This window comes from Camelina sativa, chromosome 6 (genome assembly GCF_030686135.1).
Source record: "Camelina sativa cultivar CO46 ecotype springtype chromosome 6, ASM3068613v1".
Taxonomy (NCBI): domain Eukaryota; kingdom Viridiplantae; phylum Streptophyta; class Magnoliopsida; order Brassicales; family Brassicaceae; genus Camelina; species Camelina sativa.
Window position 1 is genome coordinate 12,843,148 of NC_141885.1, and position 26,888 is coordinate 12,870,035.

General features: G+C 34.8%; 1 protein-coding gene, 2 long non-coding RNA genes and 1 pseudogene across 4 annotated transcripts; 2 read left to right on the forward strand and 2 right to left on the reverse strand.

The window, feature by feature from the left end:
- Nucleotides 1-2,975: 2,975 nt before the first annotated feature.
- LOC109133306 (MATH domain and coiled-coil domain-containing protein At3g44800-like) lies at nt 2,976-4,595 on the forward strand (annotated as a pseudogene).
- A 780-nt stretch (nt 4,596-5,375) lies between these two features.
- Nucleotides 5,376-7,509, reverse strand: LOC147942507 (putative F-box/LRR-repeat protein At3g44810). Its single transcript, XM_087455739.1, has 4 exons — nt 7,382-7,509; nt 6,204-7,128; nt 5,977-6,123; nt 5,376-5,875 (listed from the first exon to the last, which is right to left on the reverse strand). Exons 2-4 carry the CDS (start codon nt 7,113-7,115, stop codon nt 5,606-5,608), a joined length of 1,329 nt encoding a protein of 442 aa, XP_087311865.1. The 5' UTR covers nt 7,116-7,128; nt 7,382-7,509; the 3' UTR covers nt 5,376-5,605.
- A 6,886-nt stretch (nt 7,510-14,395) lies between these two features.
- On the reverse strand, nt 14,396-17,144 carry LOC109133425 (uncharacterized). Its single transcript, XR_002038527.2, has 7 exons — nt 17,020-17,144; nt 15,988-16,652; nt 15,653-15,693; nt 15,412-15,497; nt 15,198-15,267; nt 14,839-14,896; nt 14,396-14,718 (listed from the first exon to the last, which is right to left on the reverse strand). It is a non-coding gene; the product is annotated as an uncharacterized LOC109133425 (long non-coding RNA).
- A 779-nt stretch (nt 17,145-17,923) lies between these two features.
- LOC104790726 (uncharacterized) lies at nt 17,924-20,135 on the forward strand. 2 transcript variants are annotated; one of them, XR_768800.2, is made up of 6 exons: nt 17,924-18,489; nt 18,592-19,176; nt 19,253-19,422; nt 19,501-19,556; nt 19,701-19,825; nt 19,905-20,135. It is a non-coding gene; the product is annotated as an uncharacterized LOC104790726 (long non-coding RNA). The 2 variants fall into 2 exon arrangements; XR_768799.2 differs by lacking the exon at nt 19,501-19,556 and having other exon boundaries at nt 19,612-19,825.
- Nucleotides 20,136-26,888: the final 6,753 nt, after the last annotated feature.

Genomic DNA, 26,888 nt, shown 5'->3' on the forward strand with positions numbered 1-26,888 from the left:
ATTTTCTATAGTTTTTTTTGGAAAATTACCCTAAAGGTACGAATGAAAAAACACTAACTTTTGGTGGTATTTATTTGGATTGCTATTATATATAGATTAATATTATTATCATTGTAAAACAATGCCAAACCACCACTAGAACCAATAGGTTCAACTGTTTTTAAAGATGAATAACCAAAATGACCAAACACAAGGTTCCAAAAAAAGAAAAATGTTTTCTTGTTTCAAACAAAAACAAAAAAATCTAGCCTATGCTTCCCCCATAAATCCCTGAGATACCCAACAGTGGCTTTATTGCCCAACCCCTGACAGTTCCAGCTTAAAATCTTCATTTGGTAATCTTCGGAATCGGTGGCTTAGTCCCACCCACAACACCCTTCCCCATTCCCATAGGTATCAGAGCAACAATGTCTCCATTCGGAGCAGAACCCTTGATAGCAGGTCGCTTACGAGGGGTACGCACATACACATTCAGTTTCTTGGAGCCCAAACCTTGTACCCCCATGAGTCCTTTCCCTTTACGTGCTTTCTCCCCAACAGTGGAGGATCCTGTTGCGACCACCACAGGAGGCGCAGCTGCCTCAACAGAATTAGTACCAGCATTAACTAGTTGCTCCCCAGAGAAAGACTCCTCCTCCCTACCATCACCATCCGTATCAGCAGCTTCTTCTTCCTCCGCCATATCCGCATCAACTTGCAAAGCGGAGGACTCCTCCACAACGGAACAAGAATCACCTCTCTCCTGAGCTTTCTCCACAACCACAGCAGGATCCACAACAATCTCCTGTACCACCGAAGCAACTGAGTCTCTGTTTGAGTCAGACTGCGTAGCAACACCGTCCTTATCTCCCTCCACAACACTAGATGCCGCAACTGATTCCCCTGGGACAACACCAGGAACAAGAACACCCAACTTCTCAATTACCTGCTCGGAGAGTGAAACCCCACCCGTAGTGTTCTCCGTAGCCTCCTCTTGAAACAGAGACTTACGAACCACCTTGCTAGACCGAGGAGCACCCACTGAATCCTCAACGACTGGTACACCTTCCTCCACCGTAATCTCTGGCTTATCCTCTGACCGTCTCGCAGCCTCTCAGAGATGTCTATGATCATTGTATTGCACATATGACTGGTATCTACGTTGCTTTGGCACCGGTTCCCCACCTGGAAGAGCAGAGCGCCTCTTCATCCCTCTATCACCGCTCCCCTCAGACGACCTCCTCCCATCAGCCTGAGTCCCCACACTACTCGACGAACCCCGAGACCCCACTTTAGCACCACCATCCGATCCAGGACCTCTCTGCCTCTCCGATCTGACTACACCCTTGTAGCTCTGATGACGCCGATGAGCATCCTCTCTAGGCAGGACTGGTGGGTTCAAGGTAGGCTCCTCTTCATGTCACATGTTAAAGCACTTCTGGCAAAAACCAAACAACCGCTCGTAGTGAAGAGAAACGATGGTTGCTTCACCGTTGAAAAACTCGATCTCCGTCTCAAAGCAAAGACATTTGAGACCATTCACTGTAACCTGAACTCTCCCTCCATCGATATCCACCTCCAATACAGTCCTGGGAGCCTCTCCAATGCTCCTGAAGGTTGGAGGAGCCCAAAACTGGAAAGGGACACCCATGACTCGAACCCAAAATGTCAAAGACGACGGATAGGAGGGATCCACCGTCGGACCATGGAGACCATCCAATGGTTAAAGTGAAACGGACTCATCTTCAAAACCTTGGTGATGTCTGCTTCCTCATCAAAGTAAAACTGGAACTTCCCCATACCCATATCTGCACCAACCACTCGACCCTCCAAATGCCAAATCCGAGGGAAAAAAAGAAGAAGTGCCTTCATGTCTTGCCTCCTCGGGTTCATGCATCTCCCTACCACCGTCTTGGAATAGCCCTCGATCAATGCCGTATTATCAAAATACGGGATCTTCACCTTCCTCTTCATCACAGATGAAGCCGAAATCATTGCATTCGAACCCTGACCCAATACCAGGCTTTGCGACATCACATCGAAAAAAGTAGCAGAAATCAAAAACCGAAAAACTCATTGGAATCACAAGAAGCCCCGAAAAGGAACAGAGAATAATGTGAGTGATGATTTCCCTGATGTGCGTGAATCGAACCTTTATACCCATCATCGAACCAAATCTGCAACAATAAAGCAGCAACGATATCAAAAGAGCTCCAATCAATCGTATCCCGCAGAAAATGGGATCTCCTCTCCACTGCAGCAATCAATATGGACAGAGCAAACCAGATCCTATCATTAAGACATATCAAATCCGTAACACGCCATTCAACCCCAGAATCCTCAGCAAACCCAATCATAGGAAGATACCAATCCTTCCTAATCCCTTGTTTGACCCCGAACCCAACAAAGCACCATAAATAAAGATCGCACAGCAGATCCAATATCCGTCTTGATCTCCACCAGATCTGACACCGCTCTTTCGTCCTCCAATAACCTAATCGTATCCCATAATTGAATAACAGATCCCGTGAACTGTATCCAACCACAGCACCACCGAATAGAATCCCAAACCAACCGCAATGAATCCTTAGAACACCAACCGATAAAACGCTCATAGTTAGGTCAAAACCCTAGAGCAATCGCCATCGCCATCGTCTCTCGCCCACGGTTTTTTTTCTTCGATATTTGATTTTACTCAGGTTATATATTAATTAGGGTTTTTTTTTGTTAACTCAGAGTAAATTCCCAGACTTATGGAGGGATCCGAGACTAATCTCTGGGGAGATGGTATCCCACGGGTAGAGTTCTCCCCGGTTTGCAAATGGGCCGTAAGCAATGGACCATACCCATGTGGCCAAAGAGATAAAGCTAGCAATTATGCTCTTTGGGGGGAATCAATTCCTAGCCTAGACCAAATTAATTAATTAGGGTTTTCGTTGGTCGTTTTCAAGCTTTGGTACTTTTGGTTGTGAGATACTTGTGAGGAGTCGTTTTTAATGGGGAATGAAAAATTCACGTGGGTGATTAAGAATTTCTCATCTTTGCAATCTAGGTTCATTTATTCTGATGAATTTGTGATTGGTGGCTGCAAATGGTAAGAAGAAGACAACTTTGTTATATATCTAATGTTTTTCTTTTCTTTTTTTTTTTCTTCTGGCTAGTATAGATTTTATGAGAACATCCTCACTCGTTTTTCTATGGTATTTTTGGTTGCAGGTGTCTCATTGTCTTTCCTCTGGGAATTCTCATTCCTAAGTATTTGTCTGTGTATCTAAAGGTAGCTGATTTTGAAACTTTGCCTTCTGGACGGAGAAGACACACAAGATTTAGCCTAACTCTCCGGTAAACTCTCCGCACGAGTAGGTGAGTTATATAAGGCTTTGGACTAATGAAAGTTCGTATTTTTTTTATTATTATTATATTTCTGTTTTGTGTTTGTTTTTGAGTTAAACTGACTTATATCTTTTTTTTGGTCTACAGAAACAGAACAATGGTTTGATAAAAATCGTCCTCTCCGTGGGAATCCAGAAAGCCTTCTTCTTACCAGACTTAATGCCAAAGAAGGTGGATTTCTTGTGAATGATGAAGTCAAGATTATTGCGGAGGTTGATGTTCTTGAAGTTATTGGAAAATTAGATGTTTCAGAGGAATCTCAAGAGGTAAACCAACCTCTGAAAAGGATAAGGCTAAATGGTGATGGTGGTGGTGCGGTGTCTAGTCATTCTTATTCATCAGTAGATGTCAATGGGTTTCAAGTTCTTCCTTCACAGGTAACTTGTTCATAAAGAATTCACAACTTCTTTTCAGATGCGTTTTGTTTGATAGGCACTTATTTGATTAATTACTTTATTACGTAACTATCAGTTTCAAACTCATGAGATTTATCATCTCCTTGTTTGTTGTTACTGTTTTGAATTTATCACTGGAACACATCTTAATACAGAGAAAATGTTGGGGAAAAAAATAGTATCTTTAAAGTATACCATTCAGTTTATGGATATGTATACAACTATACATATGAGTTTATGCGTTTTTCATCCTTTTTTTTACAACTGCACGCGGAATCTGTGAAACTTATATTTGAAAAACACGGGACATAGCATTAGAGGTGCGAGTAAAGAACCAAAATATGAGGACATCATGTATAAATCTCCTACTCAACATAATCGAGACGTTGTGCCAGTCACTTCAAGACTTTTCCTTTGATGACTTAAGCCAAGCAGAGAAAGCATTAACATATCTGAAAGATTCGGGCTTTAAGGTTGATTGGTTAGAGCGTAAACTGGAGGAAGTAAAGGAAAAGAAGATGGAAGAGCTGTTTGGTAAGACTCGGATGCAAGAGTTAGAGGAAGAGCTCAAGGTCTTTAAGAAGAAGTGCTCAGAAATAGAAGCTCTACTGGAGAAAGAGAAGGAGGAACTGAACAACTTGAAGCTAAAGTGCTCAGAAACAGAAGCTCTGCTGGGAAAAGAGAAGACAAAGATGTTGGCCGCCGCCAGAGCTGCTCCTCTAACGTTGGATGATGTTGTCTGATGACTTAGGTTCTGCTAGGTGTTTTGTTCGTTTGAATCTAGGTTTTAAAATTAACAAAGGGAGCTACAGAGACTTCTGTTGGAAACTACTCTATTTTGGAAAGAGGTAATCTCTTTGCTTTTGAGAAACTTGAGACCTGAACTCGAGCAACGCTTTCTTATCGGTTTCATCAGTAAAAACATATGCATCAAGTAACATGAGAGCACTGAACAAACCAAGTAAAAAGAAACAATTTCATATTTTGCAGGAAAGTGAGTACAAGGGAAGAACCAAATATGCAAATTGTGGTAGTAAGTAATGCAACTTATAGAGGAAAAACATAGAAAAAGATGCAAATGATATTTGTTTTCTTAAATGAAGTCAAGTCAAGTAGTCCACTATCTCAAAAGCAAAACCATTTCACTAGAGTCTATAAGAAATGAGCCAATCGACGACAAGTTTAGTGTTTTATCACCTCCAAATTGTTATTTGCATTAACGTTGTAAAATTTCAAAGAGTAACCAGAGTTTCTTTTGACGTTTGCTTTCCCAAAGGAACTGACCATTTGGGAAAGTGACTAATGCCTGAACTGGAGAAAAATCACTCAGATTAGAAAGAAGGTTATACTTGGAAAATTTGTTCATGGATGTTGCAGTAACTATCATACCAAGCTCTAATATATGTCAATCAGATTAGCTAATATAAATAGAACAGAGAATCAAATCTGAATATATAAAACCATGGTCTATGAGAAAGCTGTTTAGGGAAAACAAAAGTAATTAAGAAACTAAAATGAATACCTATATGGTAGATCTGGCAATATATAGTCATTTGATTTCCAGGTAAATATATAACCATCTTTGGAATGAGATGGCAAAGTGAGGTATTGAAAAAGCTGAATAATATCAAGGTCTCGAAGATACCATACCGGCATCATAAATACACATTATTCATGCAAATGACATAGATGAGTACGAAAGAAGCCAGCACCAAAACAAGAATCAAGAACATCAGAGTTGTTAAATGTTTTGCCGGAAAATATAATATAAGAAAGACACTTATCCAAGTTCAAGAAGCCATAGTTTAATGACCAAAATGATAAATTGATAATGATGATCAAATGATCTTCATCATCAGGAGACTGGATGAATCTGTGGGCAGCTTCAGTAAATCCTCTATGAGTTGCACCTTTTTGGAGTCAGCCACTGTCTTTAAAATGTAGACTTCCACCACTTGGAGGTGCTCCATCGTCAGTAATAAATGGCTGACGTGCTTCAGCTCGTTTTCAGTGCCTCCATAACATGAGATGCGCAACATTGTTACTTTGTTGTTTGTGGGAATGCGAATCCCATCGAACTCATGTGCATATGTGCAACGATCCAGACCCTAAGGTAACATGAGAGACTAGTTTAAATTAATTTCATGCCACATGTAGTCATATATATATATATATACATATATATCTAAAGTAGGATTTTGCTTCTTACCGAGAGGTACAAATTATTTAGGTTTGGAGAATGCTGGAGCAGAAGTGGCAGTAGCTCTTTCCAAACTCGCTCACTGTTACCTAAAAACACTAAGCCAAGGAGGTTCTTGAACACGGGTAGTCCACCTTTGCAGCATCTCAAAATCACCTGAACAAACACACACCCAAAGAATGTTATCCTGTTTTCTAACAAAAAGGTGATGAGAATGAGACCAAAATGAAACTGACCTCAGCAGCAGAACCTGTCAATTGAAGGACCTTGACGTTGCTTACCGCATTCATGAGATCCGTCACATTCGGTTCAAATGACACCTCAAGATCGACATGTTCAACAAAATGAAGATCCAGTGTAGCTATGACAAGTGACTCCAAATTACAACGAAGGTACGTACGGCGAGCATAATCAGAGTAGATGAGGTTGACAAGATTTGGTGCATCAAGTGATACAAAGCTAAACCAATCAACTTCTTCATCGAATCTAGAGATGATAGAGAGTCTCTTGATGGTTTTGCAGGAAATGACTTGTGGCGTCCCTGGAAAATACTTGTGTTCTATGGTTAAGTCTTCAAGTGCAGGGCAACCAGCAAGAAGCAAATCAAAGAACTCTCTTCTATCAAAGCAAACTGAATCAAGGAAGAGGATCTTAAGCACTGGAAGAAACGTATCAGGAGGAATGGTATCGATGCTAAGTTCTGTTCCCAATGTTAGCTTCACCATTGTTTTGTTGATGAATAACTTGGATGGCAAAAAACTCCGCATATCATCGGTTAAGAGTAGATGAAGCTCAACGGCACCATGTTCCAGGGCTTTATTTATCCAGCGATCAACATGATCCTCGCCATGTTTATCTCCACATTTAAGTGAGAACTTGTTGAGAGGGACAACACCTTGCATATCCAATGTTCTATCCACAAAAGACCTGAAACTCTCTTGAATGTTGTCCATGTCCTGTTCACCCACTTCCAGGTGGACAAAGTCGGAGTCGTCAAAGTCGAGATTATCCCGGACAGCAAACAAAGTCCTCCACCTCTTGGCGAGAACTGAGGTTGACGCAGCTTTTTTCGTTGAAAAAAAGGACAAGATATGGGCCAAGAGTTCATTTGGAAGACTATTCAATGAAGCCATAGAGACAGAACCCATCCCCTAGTGGTACCTGAAACGTACATGACATTTGCGCTCTATCACTAATTAACACAAGGCAAGAACCAACAACATTCCACAAGTCTGTAAGTACAACGCACTTTGAAGATTCCGACAACCAAGATAAAGTTCAAATAGAGAGAAAGGGTTTTAAGACAAAGTATATAAAGCTTTAACAATTCAAGGTTCTCGCTAAGAGACAAGAGACATGAAAATTATTTACAAAATTGAAAAAAGGTACTCAAGTTATAGACAAGAAGACTTACACCAACAACAACTTCTTCTCAATTTTCCATTTCTCAAGGGTCAGTTCGTTTGAGTGGGTTTTCTTCTGTGGTCTTGACTGGTCTTTAGGTTTTTTATGAGGTAGAAGATGGATAATGGAGCTTATGAGTAATTGGATAGGTTAGCTTCACTAAACTAACCATCTATTGGTTATTTCTAGCTAAGAATCTGTGTAATTCCGCCACATGGATAAATATGATTTTTCTTTCTGTTTTAGGTAATTTTTAGTATTTTAATTTATATATAATTAGATTGTATTAATCATAAGATTATATTTTACACTTGTAAGATATATAGTTCAAATAACAGACTGCTAGATAAAAGTCTATAATGGCTTGCTTTTTTTTTTTTTTTTTGTTGCTGTTGCTGATAGAAGCCTAATAGGTAGAGTTAAGTACGTAGCATAAGTCATTGTATCTTAAGTTTCATTTTCTTTGCTTGATGCGGAAGAAATGTTGAGTGTAGTTTAATTTTGTCGATCTCAATGTCGACGGGTCAGGGAATCGGGTTAGCTGGGCCAAAAATTGGACCACTGGAGAAATCAAGAGGTGGGTTAACATGCCAAAACCTGTTTGTGTGTTTCTTGTGAAAGAAGTAACATCATTCCAAGGGGCAAAAAAACTTCAAATCTGATTCATACAAGGTCTAGGGATAGAGAATTTTCAGGTTGCTTCAACTTGGCAAATACAGTTATCTAGCTTCACCGTATTCATTTGTCATTTCGAGATACTCCGCTGGAGGGTGTATGGAAACAAAGTTTTTTTCTTTTTTTTTGGGTGAAATCTACTTAAGTCCCACAGAATCTAGCAAACTGCCAGGAAATTTATTGTCGGTGCTTCTTATCCGAAAGTTCATTATATCCATGGTAATATATCACATTCTGGCACCATCAAAACTGCGAATACAAACCCTTGTAGTTCTTTTTAAACAGTTCTTACTTCTTAGAATTTACTTTTACACATAGATAAGTAGAAGATGCAAGTATATATGTTGGGATTTTTGTGTCTTTCTCTTAAACAGTTTCTTATTCTTCTCTTTTTCTATATAATTTTCTATGTTTGATTGAAAAATCTAACACAAACACTCTATTTATATAGTTATGATTCTAACACATTGTAAATTGCACATTTCCCACTTTTCTTTCTTTTCATTTCTTCATGATTTCCATCTTTGCATTTATTTTTCTTTGTAGTTTGATTTTTTTTTTTCATTTCTTGAGTTTCTTTATCTTGAACAGAAATAAAATATATTCCAACGGAGTAAAATATATTTCAGTTAACATAACATTACTCGTCCGTACATTGAGTACATTCTTAATATAGCTAGGTTTTGAACCCACGTTACACGTGGATTTATTTGATATATTTTAATAAAAATTATATATGATTGATGACGGTAATGAAATATTATCTTATATAAAACTTTAAATTAGTATTAATGAATAAATTAAATTTCAGATACACAATTTTAAAAAATATAAAGGTCAGTTGTGTTTTGAAATCATGAATTTAACTCTACGTCCAGGTGAAGCAGATCAAACTAGTGACCTCATATATCCTAAACCATTTCTTTGACCACCAGAAACGGAACAATTTTATAATCATGAATTTATCTTGTTTTTCATATTTAATTGATCGCTATCACCTATGTTTTCATGTTTTTTATTCACTGTTTACTTATTCTTCATATTTTTTCTTGTCATTTTAACTGTCAAATTTTATGGTAATTGTCATCATTACTTTTACCGTCTGGTTATTCGTTATACTCTTCTTCTAGTTCTTCCTCGTCAACTTCTTCACATTCTTCCACTGAAGAACCTTTTTTTTAGACTACCACACAACTTGTTAACCCATCCAACTCCAAGACCAAAATCATTTCTTTTCTCATAAAAATTGTGCAATTCATGAAGACCAGCATAGTCAACACATGCACCAAATTATTGATAATTTCATCCATATACTTATTCGGTTTTAGATCCACACGGTTTGAAACTTCTCAAACCAAAATCATTACTTGCAGAGAAAGTAACATGAACACATAGATAGTTAAAACAATATTTATGCTTTTCGTCGATCCTTCTTCTTTAAACTCAAATAACATCAAATCAAGGTCTTGCGACGTCAATCCTTATTTCTTAGATTTGAAAATAAAAAATTTACTGCAAAAGTATCAAATCATCTGTAAAGTCATACACAAAAAACATGTTTTACAGGTCATAAGATATATAAAGCACAAACGGAGATAAATAAGATACTTTCAAGATATTAAAAATTTGATATATAATATTTAGTAATTCTTAAACTTTTAAATTTTTAATAGAGATTAAATTTTTAAAATATTTCAAACTTTAGATGTAGTTTAAATATTTGTAACATTTTATTTTTTTAGAGTTAAATATTAATGACACTTTAACTTTTTATAGAGTTTAAATAGTTATAATTTTTTAACATTTTTATGGAGGTATTTATAATATTTCTAAATATTCTATAATAAATATTTAAACCTTTATATATTTTAATTTGCTAAAATAAATCAAAAAAAACTTTTAAATTTGGAAACCTGATAAATAAGCATAAATCAAGCAAACCTGAAAAATTTATAGTTAAAAACATATTAGTTTTATTTATAATGGTTCTTAGCCATTGTCTAAAATTTTCTAGCCGATGTGAGATGTTGTAAATATTTCTTTTATTTCTATAGATTTTACTTTTTTGTTCTAAAAATATCTTAATATATAGATTACTACTATATTTTCAAAAATGTTATTAGTGAAATATCTAATTCTTATTCATTTTTTAAAAATCCTATATGGACACCTTTAGGAGTTTATAGCTTCAACTTTTTATTAGTATAGATAAAATGTCTTAAAATTTCTATGGAGGTTAAGTAATTGTAATGTTTTAAAACATTCTATGAAGTTTAAATATTTTTAATATTTGAACCTTTTAAAATTTTCAAGTTTCAATATTTATAATATTTTAAACTTTTAAATTTATAAATTATAATTTTTAAAAAACCTTTTAAATGTTAAGAAAAAAATTTAAAAATTTAAAATTATAATATTTTGAAACCTTTCAAAAGCTAAGACTTTTAGAAATTTCAATATTTATAATATTTTAAACTTTGAAAAGGTTCGAAATATAATATTTGAACCTTTTAAAAAGTTTCAATATTTATAATATTTTAAACTGTTAAAATTTAAAAATTATAATATTAAAAAACTATTTAAAATCTAAGAACTTTTAAAAGTTTCAATATTTATAACTTTTAAAATTTATAATATTTATAAAAAGTTTAAAAGTTTAACAGTTTCAATATTTATAATATTTAAACTTTTAAAAATTTTAAATATTATAATATTTTTTTTGAAACTTTGAAAAGTTTTAATTTGATCAGATAAAAAACCGTATCAAACCGAATAAAACTTTGAAACTTGGACGCCTGATAAATCAAGCTTTACTGCTCATTCGTTGTTGGAAGCATATTAATCTTATTTATAATGGTTCGGAACCATTTTCTAAAAAAAATTAAACCGATGTGGGATATTGTACATAGTTTTTTTATTTCCATAAATTAAAATTTTCCTTTTTCTAAAAAAATCTGTAAATTTTAAAAATGTTAATGAATGTCATGTCAAATCCTAATTGGTCTTTTAAAAAATATCTTAATATAGAAAACTTTTGAAATTCTAAAATTGTTAATTAGTGACATATCAAATTCTGATTTGATGTTTAAAATCCTATGTGACAGCCTTAGAAGCTGATAGCTTCTATTTTTTATTAGTATAGATTAGAGTAAGAACCACTAGCTGAATCTAGCATTGCACCTATAATGACAATTGACAATCTCTCCGGTTTTTCTCAAGAGATTAACAACAAATTTTATGAAAATCTCTCTAATGATCAAACACATACTAATCGGAGACGACAGAGCGATACCAAATTCATGTAGAAAGCAAAACATCAAATAATAATAATAACTTAAAAAGCATAAGTAACCTTGGTGGTAATCACTTTAATTGCCAATGTTTTGCAAAACCTGAAAAATTAAAAGCCCGCCTGAAGGAACTTTATAATATCAGTGGTTCCTAAAGAGTGATTGCAAGAGAAATTGTATCAATTTCTGTAGAGTTAGATATAGCCCATGGGGATACATCGAACCTTTTTAAAGTTATACACTTACTATCGGTTCTTAATTTCTTTCGACGTAGTAAACGGTTAATTTCACAAACATTTCTCAAAATTGATTTAAGTTTATTTTTTTCTTTTATTTACAACATCTTTCGACTGCAAATAACACAATCATTCATTAGCAATACATGTTAACACTTCAAAGTCTAAGGTTAACATGTAAACGCATTTTACTCCACCTTAAATCATGTATTCATGTATGCATTCTTCTCGGAGAAGTCTTTGCTTTCTCTTCCTCACACCAACAACAATATCTTCCCAAGTTGATCTCTCCCCAAACTCAACGGCTACACATCACTTTGAATAAAAAACTCTGTTTTCTGCCTTTTTTAAAGAACCACCACCAACGCTCTTTTGCTGCAATGTCCCTTTCCGTATCTCAAAAAGGTAAGAGATCAAAGGGATTATCAAGACTTTCAAGAAACAATATATCAAATTTGCAATTGAGAAGAAACGTAATTATATCATTGTTCAAAATACGATCCTTTACAATTATGGATTCTACAAAGAAAAATATATTGCCTCACAATTCACAACCACATGGAACACTGAAATAATTTACACTTAAAGATATTATAAAGATTAACATTACTAAACTAATCCCCTATTGGTTATCAGTTAGTAAGAAATTGGGCGAAGCAAGCTGCTTTGCAAAAAATTTTGTATTTTGATTTTTTGAAAGTAACTATTAGTATTTCAATTTATATAAAATTGGATTATATTAATAATAAAGATTACAATTTACACTTGTAAAATATTAAAATATTTACACTTGTATTGACGTGAGCTATGGAGTGTATTCTCTATGGAGACCTGAATTGTCAGAGCTTCAAGGCAGATTGTGACAATTCAGACCCCTGAAGATTGATCGGCGTTCTCTAATCGGCGGGATGATTTCAGTTTGCTCAATGCCTCTTTTCCATTCTTTTCCTTGTTTAGGATTCAACGCACGTTTAGTTTGAAGACGGACTGCCTTGCTAGAGCCTAGAGATTTCTTATTTCTATAACTATTTTTGTAAACTCTTTTCCTCTGGTTCGGATAACCAACCTTAAAGTTATTTTTTTAATTAATGTTTGATATATATATATATATATATATTATAAAGCTGTGTTAGCTTCATTAAACTAACCATCTATTGGTTATTACTTAATAGCTATTTCATTTGGTGAAGCTAAACTTTATAAGTAATAACCAATAATTTGCCTAAGTCCGTACATTCCTTTAGGCTAGAGACCAAAGCATTTCATATATTCTCCTCCAACCGTTACTCAAACTAGCGAGTAGTAGGCTTTTTCTCTGAGAGACTTTACTAATTGAGCTATTGACACTTGGTAACCTTTGTAGTATCTTAGAAATGTTAAGTGTATCTATATGGTTATAAAAATTCAATTAGTTTCTTCTAAGTGTAAATTGTAATTTTTATGAATAATACAATCAAACTATATATAAATTAAAACACTGGTAATTGTTATTTATTTATTTTTTTTAAATCCGCGTCATGGCATTGCGTGAATTCTTACAAAGCGAGCTGATTAGTTGAATTTTCACAAGTTTTTTTTCCGTCAATACAATCTAATTATATATACCTTAAAAAAAGAACTACCCTTTTTATTAAATACAAAAGTTTTCGTGTGACGCCTTTCTTTACGCGAATCCTTACCAAGTGATAACCAGTTGCTGATTTGTTAAGTGAAGCCAACTTTTTTATATCTTACAAGTGTAAAAATTGGTTTGTATTAATATCTTACATAATATTATGTAAATTAAAACATAAAAAATTTTTTTACACGTAATTGAAATTTGGTAAATTTAAATATACACTCATATGTAAATTAAATTTCTATGCTAGATTAAAAAAATAAATAAATAAGAAAAATAGAAATCTATCTTTGCTAACATTCATCTGTTCTTAAGTTACTTTATTCATTTCGCATAGAAATTTAACCAATAAAAAAAAATGTTGAAGCTTCAAATAGAGATATATGTTATTAACACTTGTTTGATTGGATTGAAAAATACCATTTTAATAGAATATATTTATACGTAAGAAAACATACAAAATGTTTTAAAGAATGAACTTATAAGAATGATATTTTTATTGTATCATGTGAATATTAGTGTAGTTTAAAGTATCTTATAATTTTATCAAATGTAAATATTAGTATAGTTTTACGTATCTTATCAATTTTTGCAAATGTAATCAAATGCGAAAAACACAATGTTTTGGAAAAAAATAAAGGTTGATTATAAGAATGAGCTTTTGATTACTTGATGAGTGTGTTAGTATATTTTTATTTATATTTTATTTTAATTTTATATTTTAATTCACTTAGAGTTAGTTTGACATAATGAATAATTATTACGTATGAGCCTACAACATATCAAAATTATATTTAAAACAAAATTAGTTTTCCAAAAAAGTTTATGTATTTTTTATACTATTTATGTTTTACTATTTTATTTTAATAATTTTCATACTAACAAAAAATAATCTTATATGATGTATATATGATTTTAAAATAAAAGTTCAGCTCTCATTCAATTAATTTTAGACAAACTGCACTTATATATTATGATGAAATAGATAGTTAAATTGTATTGGAAAATGTAATGTTGGCAATGTATTTATTTAAACACCCGTGTATTTTACGCGGATCCTTATCTAATTATTTAAAAGAGGATTACTGACAAATTTTAATTAGGTAGTGTATTAAATTTTAAATCAACAAATTTTGTATTCTAAATGGATATTTTTTTTAATGATTTTTTTAGATAAAAGATTAATGGACTTACCACATAAAAAATAGGGAAAAATAGCCAAAATTGGCAAACTTAATCTTATAAAATAGGGAAAAAAATGAACCTTTAATCTAATAATTATAAGCCCACAAGCAAAATTTTCATGGACACAGGCATGATTGGATCAAAAACTATTAACTTCACTTTTAGTCCGTCTCTACATGTCGCCCTCTCATACATCCTCTGATACTTCCCGTCTTTACACGTGCACAGGGCTGTTGGAAGATAACTTCATATCATTGAGAATTAAACTGTTTGAGGTTTGGCAGAGTCTATGCGCAGCTCATGATATGGTTGGTTATTCAATATGCCAGTCAAAGAAAGTGACCTTGCATAATGATCAAATGAATTGAACGTGCAAGACACGTCAACATGTAAGAAAAAGGTTAGTCAGCACTCAACATGATTCAAGAGTTTTAAAGAAGTTACATGTAGTGTAGGAGGATACCCTGAAGCTACTGTTAACCGCAGTTAGGTCCTGCCTGCTGGGTCAGTTTCAACCTTGCCTGCAAATAGAAAATACACAACATTTTGAGATGACAATATTTCTAGCTACCATTACTGCATACACGTCCACATTGCCATTTGGGAAAGTGACTAGTCACTAATGCGTGAACTGGAACAAAACAACACTAAGATTGGAATATCAGAAAAAAAAGTTAGACCAAACGGAGCATGGTTCTTGTACTTCCAGAGTAGAAAGGTTGTGCGGGAAGTTTGTGCTTGCCACTAGATTATTAGGGTTGGGATCCTTAAAACAAAACCATTCAAGATCCGTGATGAAGTGAGAATATATGGAATACTTACGATCCCGGAAACTATCTAACAGATTCTCCATTTCTGGAAGAGCAAGAGGTAGGTCTCTCACACCTCTAACCTGCAAGAGATTTAGATACATTTGATAAGAACAACAAGACATATATTGAATTGACTTGCATTGAATCCAAATCTAGTAATAAAAAGTAAGGAGAAAAAGAAGTTATATATCAACCGATAGTTTCCTGTAAAGGCAGTAACTGACCTATAAGAGAGTGAAAACTCCCGTAGAGTCGACTAAAGAATACCCTGCGGGTAAGTGTCCTCGCCATCCAGATTTCACACACCAATCTATACATTGCAATCATAATGAATGGTTAGTGACTAACTATATGCAGTGTAAATTGTGATCCTCATTGTTTAAACTAGCCTAAACAGATAGAGATCCTAGTCATCTCTCAAATCAGAATAGCCAATATAATTAGAAGGGAAGAATATAATCAAACCTGAATATATAAGGATCCTCGTACCAGACACCACTAAGTACCTTACAAACAAACAAAAGCAATTAATAAAACAATTAAGAAACTGTAATGAGGACCGAAATGGTATGCTTGAATGTAGAAAACGACTAGATGTATACGTTATGGGTATATACAATTTTACATATCACTTTGACCAGCTCTGTTTTGCAAAAACAACAAACTTTAAAATCCAGCTCCCTACAATATTAAGGTCACGGAGATACCCCAATCATAAAACTGTTAAGACTGAGTCAATGTTTTGGCAAAACCTAATCATGAACAAACACACATTCATGCAAGTGGAGAGAAAGATTTACCAGTTGCTTCCTTTGGCTGTGAAACTCAGAGACTTTGGCAGCAGTTGTAACATAGAAGAGGACGAAGAAGCCAGCACCAAAACAAAATCAGGAACATCAGAGTTGTTAAATGTTCAAGAAGGAACAAAAATTGTTCATGCCATAGTTTAAGGACCACAATACCTAAACATGAACTTATGAATTATGACCATAAATAATAAATCATTAAAAACTTAAGACCTTATGAATTGGTTTTCGAAGAAAAAGAACATCAGATGGACGATGACGGTGATGTTGGCTATGATAAAATAACTTGCATCTTAAGCCTAGATGAAGCTTGGGAAGCTTCAACATATCCTCCTTGACTGGCACCTTTTTGGCGTCAGCAATTGTCTTTGAATAGTAGACTCGCATCTCTTCAGTACACTCCATCAAACTAATCTTCGCAAGTCAATTTATCATGGTCAACATCATCGTCATCATACATCGAAGGATCTTCAAACTGACCTCAACAGCAGAAGAAGTCAATTGAAGGATCTTGATGTTGCCTATTCCGTTGATGAGATCCGTCACATTCGGGTCAAAAGGCTCATGAAAATCGTCGTATTCTAAGACCACCAAGATTTGGACCAGTATGTTAAAAGAAGCCGTAGAGACAGAACCCATCCTTAGTGCCTTAGTGGTACCTGAAACATGAAAAGTACAACACACTTTGAAAAACCAATAATATACCACTAATTAACACATAACAAGAACCAACAATATACTACAAGTATGTATGTAAAGTACAACATCACTTTGAAGAAAATTATACATTCCGACGACACCCTAGACAAAACTCAAAATTGCCACCACAAAGCCTCAAATGATTAGACGATATTCTGACAGATAAATAGATTCAGCTAGTTTCCATATTGAAAAAATTACCAAAGTCCTAAAGGGACTGACAAGACTTCACGCAAGCCAGCTTCTTCTCAATTGTAAACAAACTCAAGATAAATGAAAATTATTTCATCAAATTGAAAACAAACTCAAGGGACAGACAAGACTTACACGACCAACAACCTCTTCTCAATTTCCCATTTCTCAAGGATCAGTTCGAGTTTTTTTTTTTTTTCTTTTTCTTTTGGCTCTTGATATGTCTTTAAGTTATGTTGTTTATAAGGTGGAGGATGGGAGCTTATCACACTCGATAGATTAAGCTTCACTAAACTAGCCAGTTATTGGCTATTACAAGGTAAGACTTCACACAAAGCTGCCACCTGGGTAAGTTAGTATTTTTTACTTTAAAAGGTAGTGTTTTAATTTACATATACTCCCTTTATTTCATAATATAAGATAATATAAGATGTTTTAGAGAAGATTTTTTGTTTCATAATATATGATGTTTTCAAGTTTTTATGCAACTTTTAGATTAAATTAGTATTTTATATTATACAGTATTGTTTTTGATTAGTTGAACTTGTTAAAAGTAAAAACTTATAAATCTGCGTGCTTTTAACTAAAACATCCTATATTTTGAAATGGAGAGTGTAATTGAATTGTATTTAAATATAAAAATTCCACTTTACGCTTGTAAGATAAAACAGATAAAAGTCTCTGCTTTTTTCCTTGCTGTTAGAAGCCTTAACATTTAAGTCATATTATATTATTAGGTAGTGTTAACCGGCATAACTCTATTGTATCCTATGTTTGATTTTGTTTGCTTGATGTCGAAGAGAGTTTAGGGTTGTTTGATTTTGTGAGTGTTGACTGGGTTAGCTGGGCCAAAAATTGGATCAACATCATTCCAAGAGGCGATACCAAACTCAGTAAGAAAGCTAAGCATATTTTATGGCCTAATGATCAAATTAATGCATACTTATCTGAGACGACATATAGGCGATACCAAACTCAGTAAGAAAGATAAGCTTTAAATCAATACTATAAAAGAAGAAGGTGTTTCTCTCCGGGTGATAGACACATCAGCTTCAACATTGAACAATTCCCAAATCGTTTCAACATCAGCTTTAATTTAACTGGTGTTGACACATCAGTTAAATTCTTTAATCTATCAAATTATAACATTAATACAGATCACTTCTAATTTTGCTTACATGTCATAATTCTATCTGACCTTTCCGTTGACCAAGTCTCGAGGCTCCGCATCACATCACTTTGAAGAAACAATCCCCAAATCGTTTCATATGTATCACATATGCCAAAGTATTGATTCTTTTTTTTTTTTTTTTTTTCGTTTTGGCAGGTACTTGTATCGATTCATGTGGAGCTTATATAGAGGATCATGGGTTATAAATCTGAGACATGGCCACATGGGCGATGAACGGAAAAGGTATGTCAATGGAGATTGCTATGACGGAGAGTGGAGGAGAGCTTTAGAAGATGGACACGATAGGTATCAATGGAAAACCGAGAAACATTACATCGGACAATGGAAGAATGGGTTGATGAATGGTAACAGGACCATGATTTGGAGTAACGGGAACCATTACGATGGGTCTTGGGAAGACGGAGCTCCTAAAGGTAATGGAACTTTCTGATGGTCGGATGCGAGTGTTTACGTCGGTGTTTGGAGAAAAGATCCTAAAGAACAGAACGAGACTGATTACCCTTCCATATTTTCAGGGAATTTTGATTGGCAACCACAACAAGTGTTTTATGTTGATTTGAGTTCATTTGTGGATTCTACTTGTCAAAGAATCGCGGTTTTCTGTCTAAAAAGATGCATGTTTGGTATGATTTTTCGCAGCAGAGTAGTAGTGGGAACATGACCAAGAACAATAAGAGGCCGAGGAGGAGATTCATTGATGGAAGAGTTAGTAATGGAGAATGGAATTGAGGAATAATGGTTCTGGTTATCTTCAGTTAGATGATAATGCAGAGAGTAATAGATCCTCATTAGGGCCGTTGAGAATACAGCGTGATAAAAAACAAGGACAAACTATCTCCAAATGGCACAAGAATTATGAACTATTTTTTTTTCCGCTTTCTTTGTTTGTTTTGCTTTGTTTGATGTTGAGTGTTATTTTTGTTAGGAAGACATTTTTACGGCTACCAGCACCAGCGCTACTTCTCTTGATTTGATGGCTTCCGCATTCGATCGAAAGGGAAAACTTTGGACGAAATTCCCATAGGAAGGATCAATGTACACTCTTCCACACCAGTTTTGTGACTTCAAATGAAAGAATTATATTGTCTTCTGGTTTTCAGGTAAAAACCTCTCTTACTTTTGATTTCTAATCTTGTGGTATTGAGAAAACAGATTAAAATGTTCTGTTTCGTGTAGGAGCAATGCAGAAACTATTTAATGTGGATGCAACAGATTATATTTTATTGATTTGTGGGAATGATGCTATTAGGGAGCTATCATCTCCAAGAAAAAGTGAAAGCTTTTGTAGTTGACCAATGATGACCCCTACATGATCAAGAGTCAAGACTATGAAGAAGGCAGAAAAAGTAAGAGCTGTATTTTAACCGCTTAATTCTGATTATTATAACTCACTCATGAGTTTGTTTTTTCCCGTAACACTTTAGTTACCAAGTTCTTCAGTCTTCATTGTGTGTAATTGACTGGCACTGCACATATGAAGGTCCATACCCTTTTTGTATTCATGTCTCTCCATTGTTGGTTGTTAACATTTTCAGTTGGATGTACTGATGAGAAAATACTTGCTCATGCATGTTTGATTTGTGATAATGGGTAATCTATTTTGTACGGGTCACTGCATCCATAGGCGGTTTGACCTCAAAGGATCCTCTCATGGCCGTCTTACTACTAAACTAGAGTCTAAAATCGAAACACGACGCTCAAAGATCTTGATCTAAATTTTGCAAAAGAATCATCCCAAGAATTTTGCAGGTGATTGATTCATTACTTATATCTCTTTTCACTTCTTTCATTAGTAAACCCAAAAGTTCGAGTGTTTGTTTTTTACCAGGCAAGTGACAGAGACTGTGAATTCCTTGAACAAGAAAGACTTTCTCTTGGCTGGTTTGATAAAGTCATAAAGACATGAACTGTCTGGACGAGGATCGAGCCTGATTACTAAAGCTATAGTAAAGTTTGATAAAGACACATAATGTAACTTTTGGAAAAAGATTTGTAGAAAAACTTTGAACGAACGTGGAGGCTATTGGCAGTAAAAAACGAAGACATTACTCAACAAAAAGGCTTCGTAAATTTAATGTTAGCCAAACACTAAGAATTTTTCTTAAAAAAAAATTTAACCAAACAATTATAAAAATTTAATATTATAAAATTCTTAACTCCCCTTAAGCATCATTTTTTATCTTCCCTTAAACTTGTCTTATAGTATATAAATGTTTTAAAGTTCATTTTGTTGACTCATGAATGATCATTTTCACTGTTTGAAAAAAAAAAAAGAATGATCATTTTCACTTGGAAACAAAATATAGAAAAACCAGGTTGAATAAAAATGTACTCTCTCCATAGTATCGTAATACAAGAAAAAAAATACAAAAATAAATTTAGACTATTACAATGATAAGAAAAATTAGGCAGCAATAACTAATAATAACAAGTAGCAAACTAAAAAAGAAATATTAACAATGACCATTGTCAAATTCTATATTAGTAATGGTTTTTTGTTATTAAAAACATACAAAATTATAATTTAGAGAACCAAAACCAAAAAATAAGTTTTTTGAAAGAAAAAAAAATACAACCACGCGGCGTAGCGCAGGTACCAAGCTAGTAATAATAAAAAGCTATGACTTATGAAAATGGAATTTCACATCGTCACTTTGTCAGCCATATTTTGAAAAACCAGAAAAATGAAATTTTAAATCTTATCTAATTTCCCAAAATTAGTAGTAAGTGAGTGGTGTCACAATGATAAGACGTCCATATATAATCAAGGGCAATTGTCATAAATACCACTAAAATAGGTTTTTATTTCAAAAATACCACAATTTAGTTTTTTTTTTTCCAAAATACCACTTCATGTATTTTTTTTCCAAAAATACCACATAATTGAATTAAAGTTCTAATACTAAAAACTAATTTCTAAATTCTAAATACTAAACCCTAACTCTAAAAACTATACCCTACAATTAAATGTGTCAACCCAAACATAAAAAAAAAAATTCTATATCCGTAAAAATCAATTTTCTATGTTTGTGGTAATTTTGGAGAAAAAAACTAAAATGTGGTATTTTTGGAAAAAAAAAACTTTTTTAGTGGTATTTAAAGGAATTTCTCTATAATCAACTTCACAAAAGAAATTCAACTAATGATGCATAATCAACTCTACCCAAGAGATTCAACCAATGCTTGGTAAAACAAAATGTGTATTAATGGTTAAATTCAAGAAAAATAAAATAAATCATAATGATTTTCTAGAGAACCTAAGACTCTAGGTTTGCAGTCAATAAAAGTACTGTCTTTCATCAGTGTCGGAATAATATTCATATATTGTTTCAATGATAAATATATTTCGAAGGCAAACTATGCTGTGCACTTTATCCAATTAAAAAAAAAAATTGCGCTAAAATTATTAATATGCATATATTCTTTCTTCTAAAACCGTTTTTAGGAATCTTATAATACACAGATGTAAGTATCTTAGGATTTCTCTAAAAAGCTCTCTTTTTAATTAGATAGATTAACAAAATTTGTTAATCTAAATTTGTATTACTAACCGAACAAAATTTTAATTAGATAGTGTATTAAATTTGAAATAAAAAAAATTTGTATTCTAAATGGAAATTTTTATAGATTTTTCTCTAAAAGAAAAATGGACTTACCACATAGATATACAAAGAGTTGCAACAAAAAGCCAAAATTTGCAAACTTAATCTTATAAAACAGGGAAAAATTAATTCTTAATGGTGTCGCCCTCTCAAACATCTTCTGATACTTCCCGTCTTTACAAGTGCACAGGGCTGTTGGAAGAAAAATCCATACAATCGAGGGTTAAACCGATTAAGGTTTGTGATGCCAGTGGCAGAGTCTTTGCTCATGATGAGGTTGGTTACTCAAAATGCCAGTCAAATAAAGTAACCTTGCATAATGATCAAATGAATTAAACGTGGAAGAAGACACTTCAACATGTAAGAAAAAGGTAAGTCAGCAAATTCAAGAATTTTAAAGAAGTTAAATGTAGTGTAGGAGGATACCCTGAGGCTACTGTTAACTGCAGTTAGGTCCTGCCTGCTGGGTCAGTTTCAACCCTTGCCTGAAAATAGAAAATACACAACATTTTGAGATGGCAATATTCTAGTAACCATAACTACATACACGTCCACATGGCCATTGGGGAAAGTGACTAATGCATGAACTGGAACAAAACAACTCTAAGATTAGAATATCTGGAAAAGTTAGATCAAACGGACCATGTAATGACCCTCGCCAAGAGGTAAAATTTCAGAACAAAAATCCCAGGGCCAAGGACGTGCGAAGGATACAAACGGGAAGTAAAAGAGGAGGATAATGGAATTACAGAAGGAATGTCCGAGAAATTCTGGACGGACCAAGAGATGGCCGATGGTACCATGTACCATGTACCATGTACCGTACCGGACGTACGTGTACCGACGGACGTAACGGACGAACAACGAACGATTTAGCAAGCGATCGGACATGGTTTAAGAAGTGGAGGAAAAATTCTCTAAGTGTTGAAGAATTTTCTAAGTGGAGTGATTAAAATAATCAAAGTGGAATCTCCACTAAGAATATTTTAATCAAAGGGAGAAAATGGAGTTTAAGTGGAGAATTATTTTAATCTTGGAGGAGTTAGTGGGGAGATTAAATAATTCAATGGAGTTAGTGGAGCTTAGTGGGAGAATAAAGAATTCAAGAGAAGCTTAAGTGGAATTCAAGGTGTTTTGCTCGAAATCCTCCATTTGTTTAAGCATGCACTAATAGCCACTAATGAAGAGAGAGCATGCAACATGCATTGGCTATCTCCACCGCCCACACTCTCTATAAATAAGCTCCCATCTCTCTCATTTTCGCACAAGAAGCAAAGGGGTAAGGTGAAAATTGAGAGAGAATTTTCTTGAGAGAAAGAAGAAGAAGTGGCGAGTTGTTGAAGAAAGGAGAAGAGAGTGCAAGACAAGACTATCGACCAAGTGTTGAAACGATAAGGACAATCGTTTTCATTCAAGTGCAAGTTCCGAGTGTGCCGTGGGAGAAGCTCATCAACCAAGGCCGATCATCGCCGGTTATACAGTGAGTTCAGGCACATGCATTAACCGGTTTAGATGAGGGATAAAAACCTCCATCTAGTACACGGATTGCATGGTTATTTTTAGTTGCATTTATTACTTGAAATTTCTTTGTGATTTTCTTGTTTTAAGTGCATGCGTGTGAGGTTACACCAGTTACTAGTCCGAAATGTTCTAGTAACAAGGGGTGGTAATATGTTATGATACTTGTGAAGTCATGAGTTTAAAACCCATGCATGTAAATTTCAAGTATCAAAATTGGTAAAGTATTAATGCATGTCCGCGTGAAATACCGGCTAAGCATGTAAGATTGGGTATGGCTATCCTTCCTACCGTATCACATGCAACCGCGACATGTAACCCATGTTCGTGTGTTGTAGGGTTGAGTACGAAGAGCTCGGAGGTTACTGGGTTCGCTACCCTGGCCGAAGCTATTACACGACGGTGTAATTTGAAAGGAAATCCGGTTGCATGCCTTTGTGGCTGTAACGCGGTTGTTCTAAGAGGAATGGAGGAGAGGAAGCATACCGGGCCCTAAAAATTAAACTTGTTTAAAGCTTGCATGTTTTAATTCAAGTTATGTGTTGTTGTTGTTGTATTGCATGTCGTTGCATGTTATTAAATATTGCACGTCTATGCATGTTAGTGAGACTCGCATGGTAGCTTATTTTGTTTAGCTCATTATCTTCTGCATGCTATCTCTGATTGTTGTGATTGTTGTGATTGTTGTGATTGTTGATTGCTTGTATGCATGTTGTTGTTTTTGGGGTTTAGAGTTGGGGACTAACTCTCTGCAGGAACCCTGAGCTCACTAAGTAATCTTAGATTACTTACGATAAATTTTTGTGCTGCAGGTAACCCTAGAGAGAACTAGAGGGCGTGGTGAACGATAGGAAAGCCGGAGTAGATTTGTATTTGTGTCTATTGTAAAATACAAGTATGTTTTTCGTTTGTAACAAACTTTGGCTATGGGCCGTGTTTTAAAACTTTATGACCTTTTGTTTAAATCGGTTATAAAGAACTCCTTAATTAAATCAAAGTATTCGGTTTTATGTTAAACGGGCGAGTGTGCTGATATAGACTTTGTCCGAGTCGGCTCAACACACAGCATGTCTGTAAGGTTGCAAAGCCGTAAGGGTAGGCCGTGTGGTCGGGAACCTCACTGATGGACTGGCCAAAGGGTCTTGATGTGTTCTTGTACTCGGCCGGACCGTTGGTGAATGTTCCCATAGTAGCGTCCCGGTGCTGCCCGTGGTCCGCCCGGCCATACGGCGGTTCGGGGGCGTTACAGACCACGGTTCTTGTACTTCCAGAATAGAAAGGCTGTGCTTGCCACTAGATTATTAGGGTTGGGATCCTTTAAGAAAACCACATTCAAGATCTGTGATGAAGTGGATATATAGAATACTTACAATCCTGGAAACTAGATAACAGATTCTCCATTTCTGGAAGAGCAAGAGGTAGGTCTCTCACACCTCTAACCTGCAAGAGATTTAGATACATTCGATAAGAACAACAAGACATATATTGAATTGACTTGCATTGAATCCATATAGAAGTTATATATCAACCGATAGTTTCCTGTAAAGGCAGTAACTGACCTATAAGAGAGTCGAGAACTCCCGTAGAGTCGACTAAGAACCCCCTGCGGGTAAGTGTCTTCGCCATCCAGATTTCACACACCAATCTATACATTGCAATTATAATGAATGGTTAGTGACTAACTATATGCTGTGTAAATTGTGATCCTCATTGTTTAGACTAGCCTAAACAGATAGAGATCCTAGTCATCTCTCAATCAGAATGCCAATATAATTAGAAGGGAAGAATATAATCAAACCTGAATATATAAGGATCCTCGTACCAGACACCACTAAGTACCTTACAAACAAACAAAAGCAATTAAAAAGAATTAAGAAACTGCAATGAGTACCTATATGGTATGCTTACATGTAGGAAACGACTAGATGTTCGTTATGGGTATATACAATTTTACATATCACTTTGACCAGCTCTGTTTTGCAAAAACAACAAACTTTAAAATCCAACTCCCTACAATATTAAGGTCACGGCGATACCCAATCATAGAACTGTTAAGACTGAGTCAATGTTTTGGCAAAACCTAATCATGAACAAACACACATTCATGCAAGTGGAGAGAAAGATTTACCAGTTGCTTCCTTTGGCTGTGAAACTCAGAGACTTTGGCAGCAGTGGTAACTGGTAACATAGAAGAGGACAAAGAAGCCATCACCAAAACAAATCAGGAATATCAGAATTGTTAAATGTTGGGATACAAACAATGTCCCACATCTGAAAATTAGAAAATAATTTTCTAACATATAAGCCAAGACCAACTCCAATTAGTATGAGGCCTTTTGGGAAGAAGCCCAATAAGAAATCCGTGCGGGCTTTGCCACCTGGGCCCAAAGCGGACAATATCATACTAATAGGGGAGTTGGCTTGGGCTTGGAAATCCCAACAATTGGTATCAGAGCTTAGGTCGAAAAGTGGACCTAAAGGAGTGGGTGTGGGCTCTATGTTCGGTGTGGGAGGATCTCTCAAAAAGATGACATGATTAAGGGTGCCTCAAGAATACTTCAGGAATAAAGGGGTATCGGAGCCTAGGTACCTGGGTTTCACTGAAGGGGAGGCCAAAGTATCGTGGTACATAGTTTGAGGGGAGGTTTGTTGGGATACAAACAATGTCCCACATATGAAGATTAGAAAATAAGTTTCTAATATATAAGCCAAGACCAACTCCAATTAGTATGAGGCCTTTTGGGAAGGAGTCCAATAAGAAATCCGTGCGGGCTTTGCCACATGGGCCCAAAGCGGACAATATCATACTAATAGGGGAATTGGCTTGGACTTGGAAAGCCCAACATTAAATGTTCAAGAAGGAACAAAAATTGTTCATGCCATAGTTCAAGGACCACATGAACTTATGAATTATGATCATAAATAATAAATCATTAAAAACTGAATTAAGACCTGAAGAATTGGTTTTCGAAGAAAAAGAACAACAGATGGAAGATGAGGATGAGGATGATGATGACAATGATAAAACCACAAAACTCAAAATTGACACCACAAACGGAAGATAAGGAGATGCTTCTCACAGACAAATAGATACAGTTTACATATTGAAAAAAATTACAAAAGAGAGATACTTTAAGACACAGTAAACAAAGCTACTAGGTCAAAGACTCAAAGCTTTCAATTTCATTTCAAATACCAAAACCCTAAAAGTTCAAGCTTTCTCTCCAAGAGATATGAGAATAAATTCATCAAATTGTAAACGAACTTAAGGGATAGACGAGACTTATAGTTACACGAACAACAACAACTTCTCAATTTTCCATTTCTCAAGGTATAGTTTTGAGATTGTTTTTCTCTTTTTTTATTCTTTTTTTTTCCTGTGCTCTTGATAGGTCTTTAGGGGGTCGACGGCCAATTTCCCCACGAGAACTATGGTATCGAGCCAAATAGAGTCTGTTCTTTACCCTCGGTTTATATGTCCCCGAAACCAAAGTTCGAAACCAATATACCCCCAAAACCAAAGTTCGAAATCTATTTCTCTCCGATTTTATTCTTCTACATCAATTTACCCATAACGTAGATTATATCGGTTTATTGTTTACCTAACCTATTAAGAACTTTGGTTTTGGGGGTATATTGGTTTCAAACTTTGGTTTCGGGGACATATAGATCGAGGGTAAAGAACGGACTCT

Excerpts from the sequence above, each read along its gene's own strand:
- LOC147942507 (XM_087455739.1), bottom strand. The coding sequence starts at position 7,115 with ATGGGTTCTGTCTCTATGGCTTCATTGAATAGTCTTCCAAATGAACTC. Across the intron at positions 6,124-6,203 it reads TGACAGGTTCTGCTGCTGAG|GTGATTTTGAGATGCTGCAA; the intron begins GTCAGTTTCATT and ends GTGTTTGTTCAG. Across the intron at positions 5,876-5,976 it reads TAAATAATTTGTACCTCTCG|GGTCTGGATCGTTGCACATA; the intron begins GTAAGAAGCAAA and ends ATGTTACCTTAG.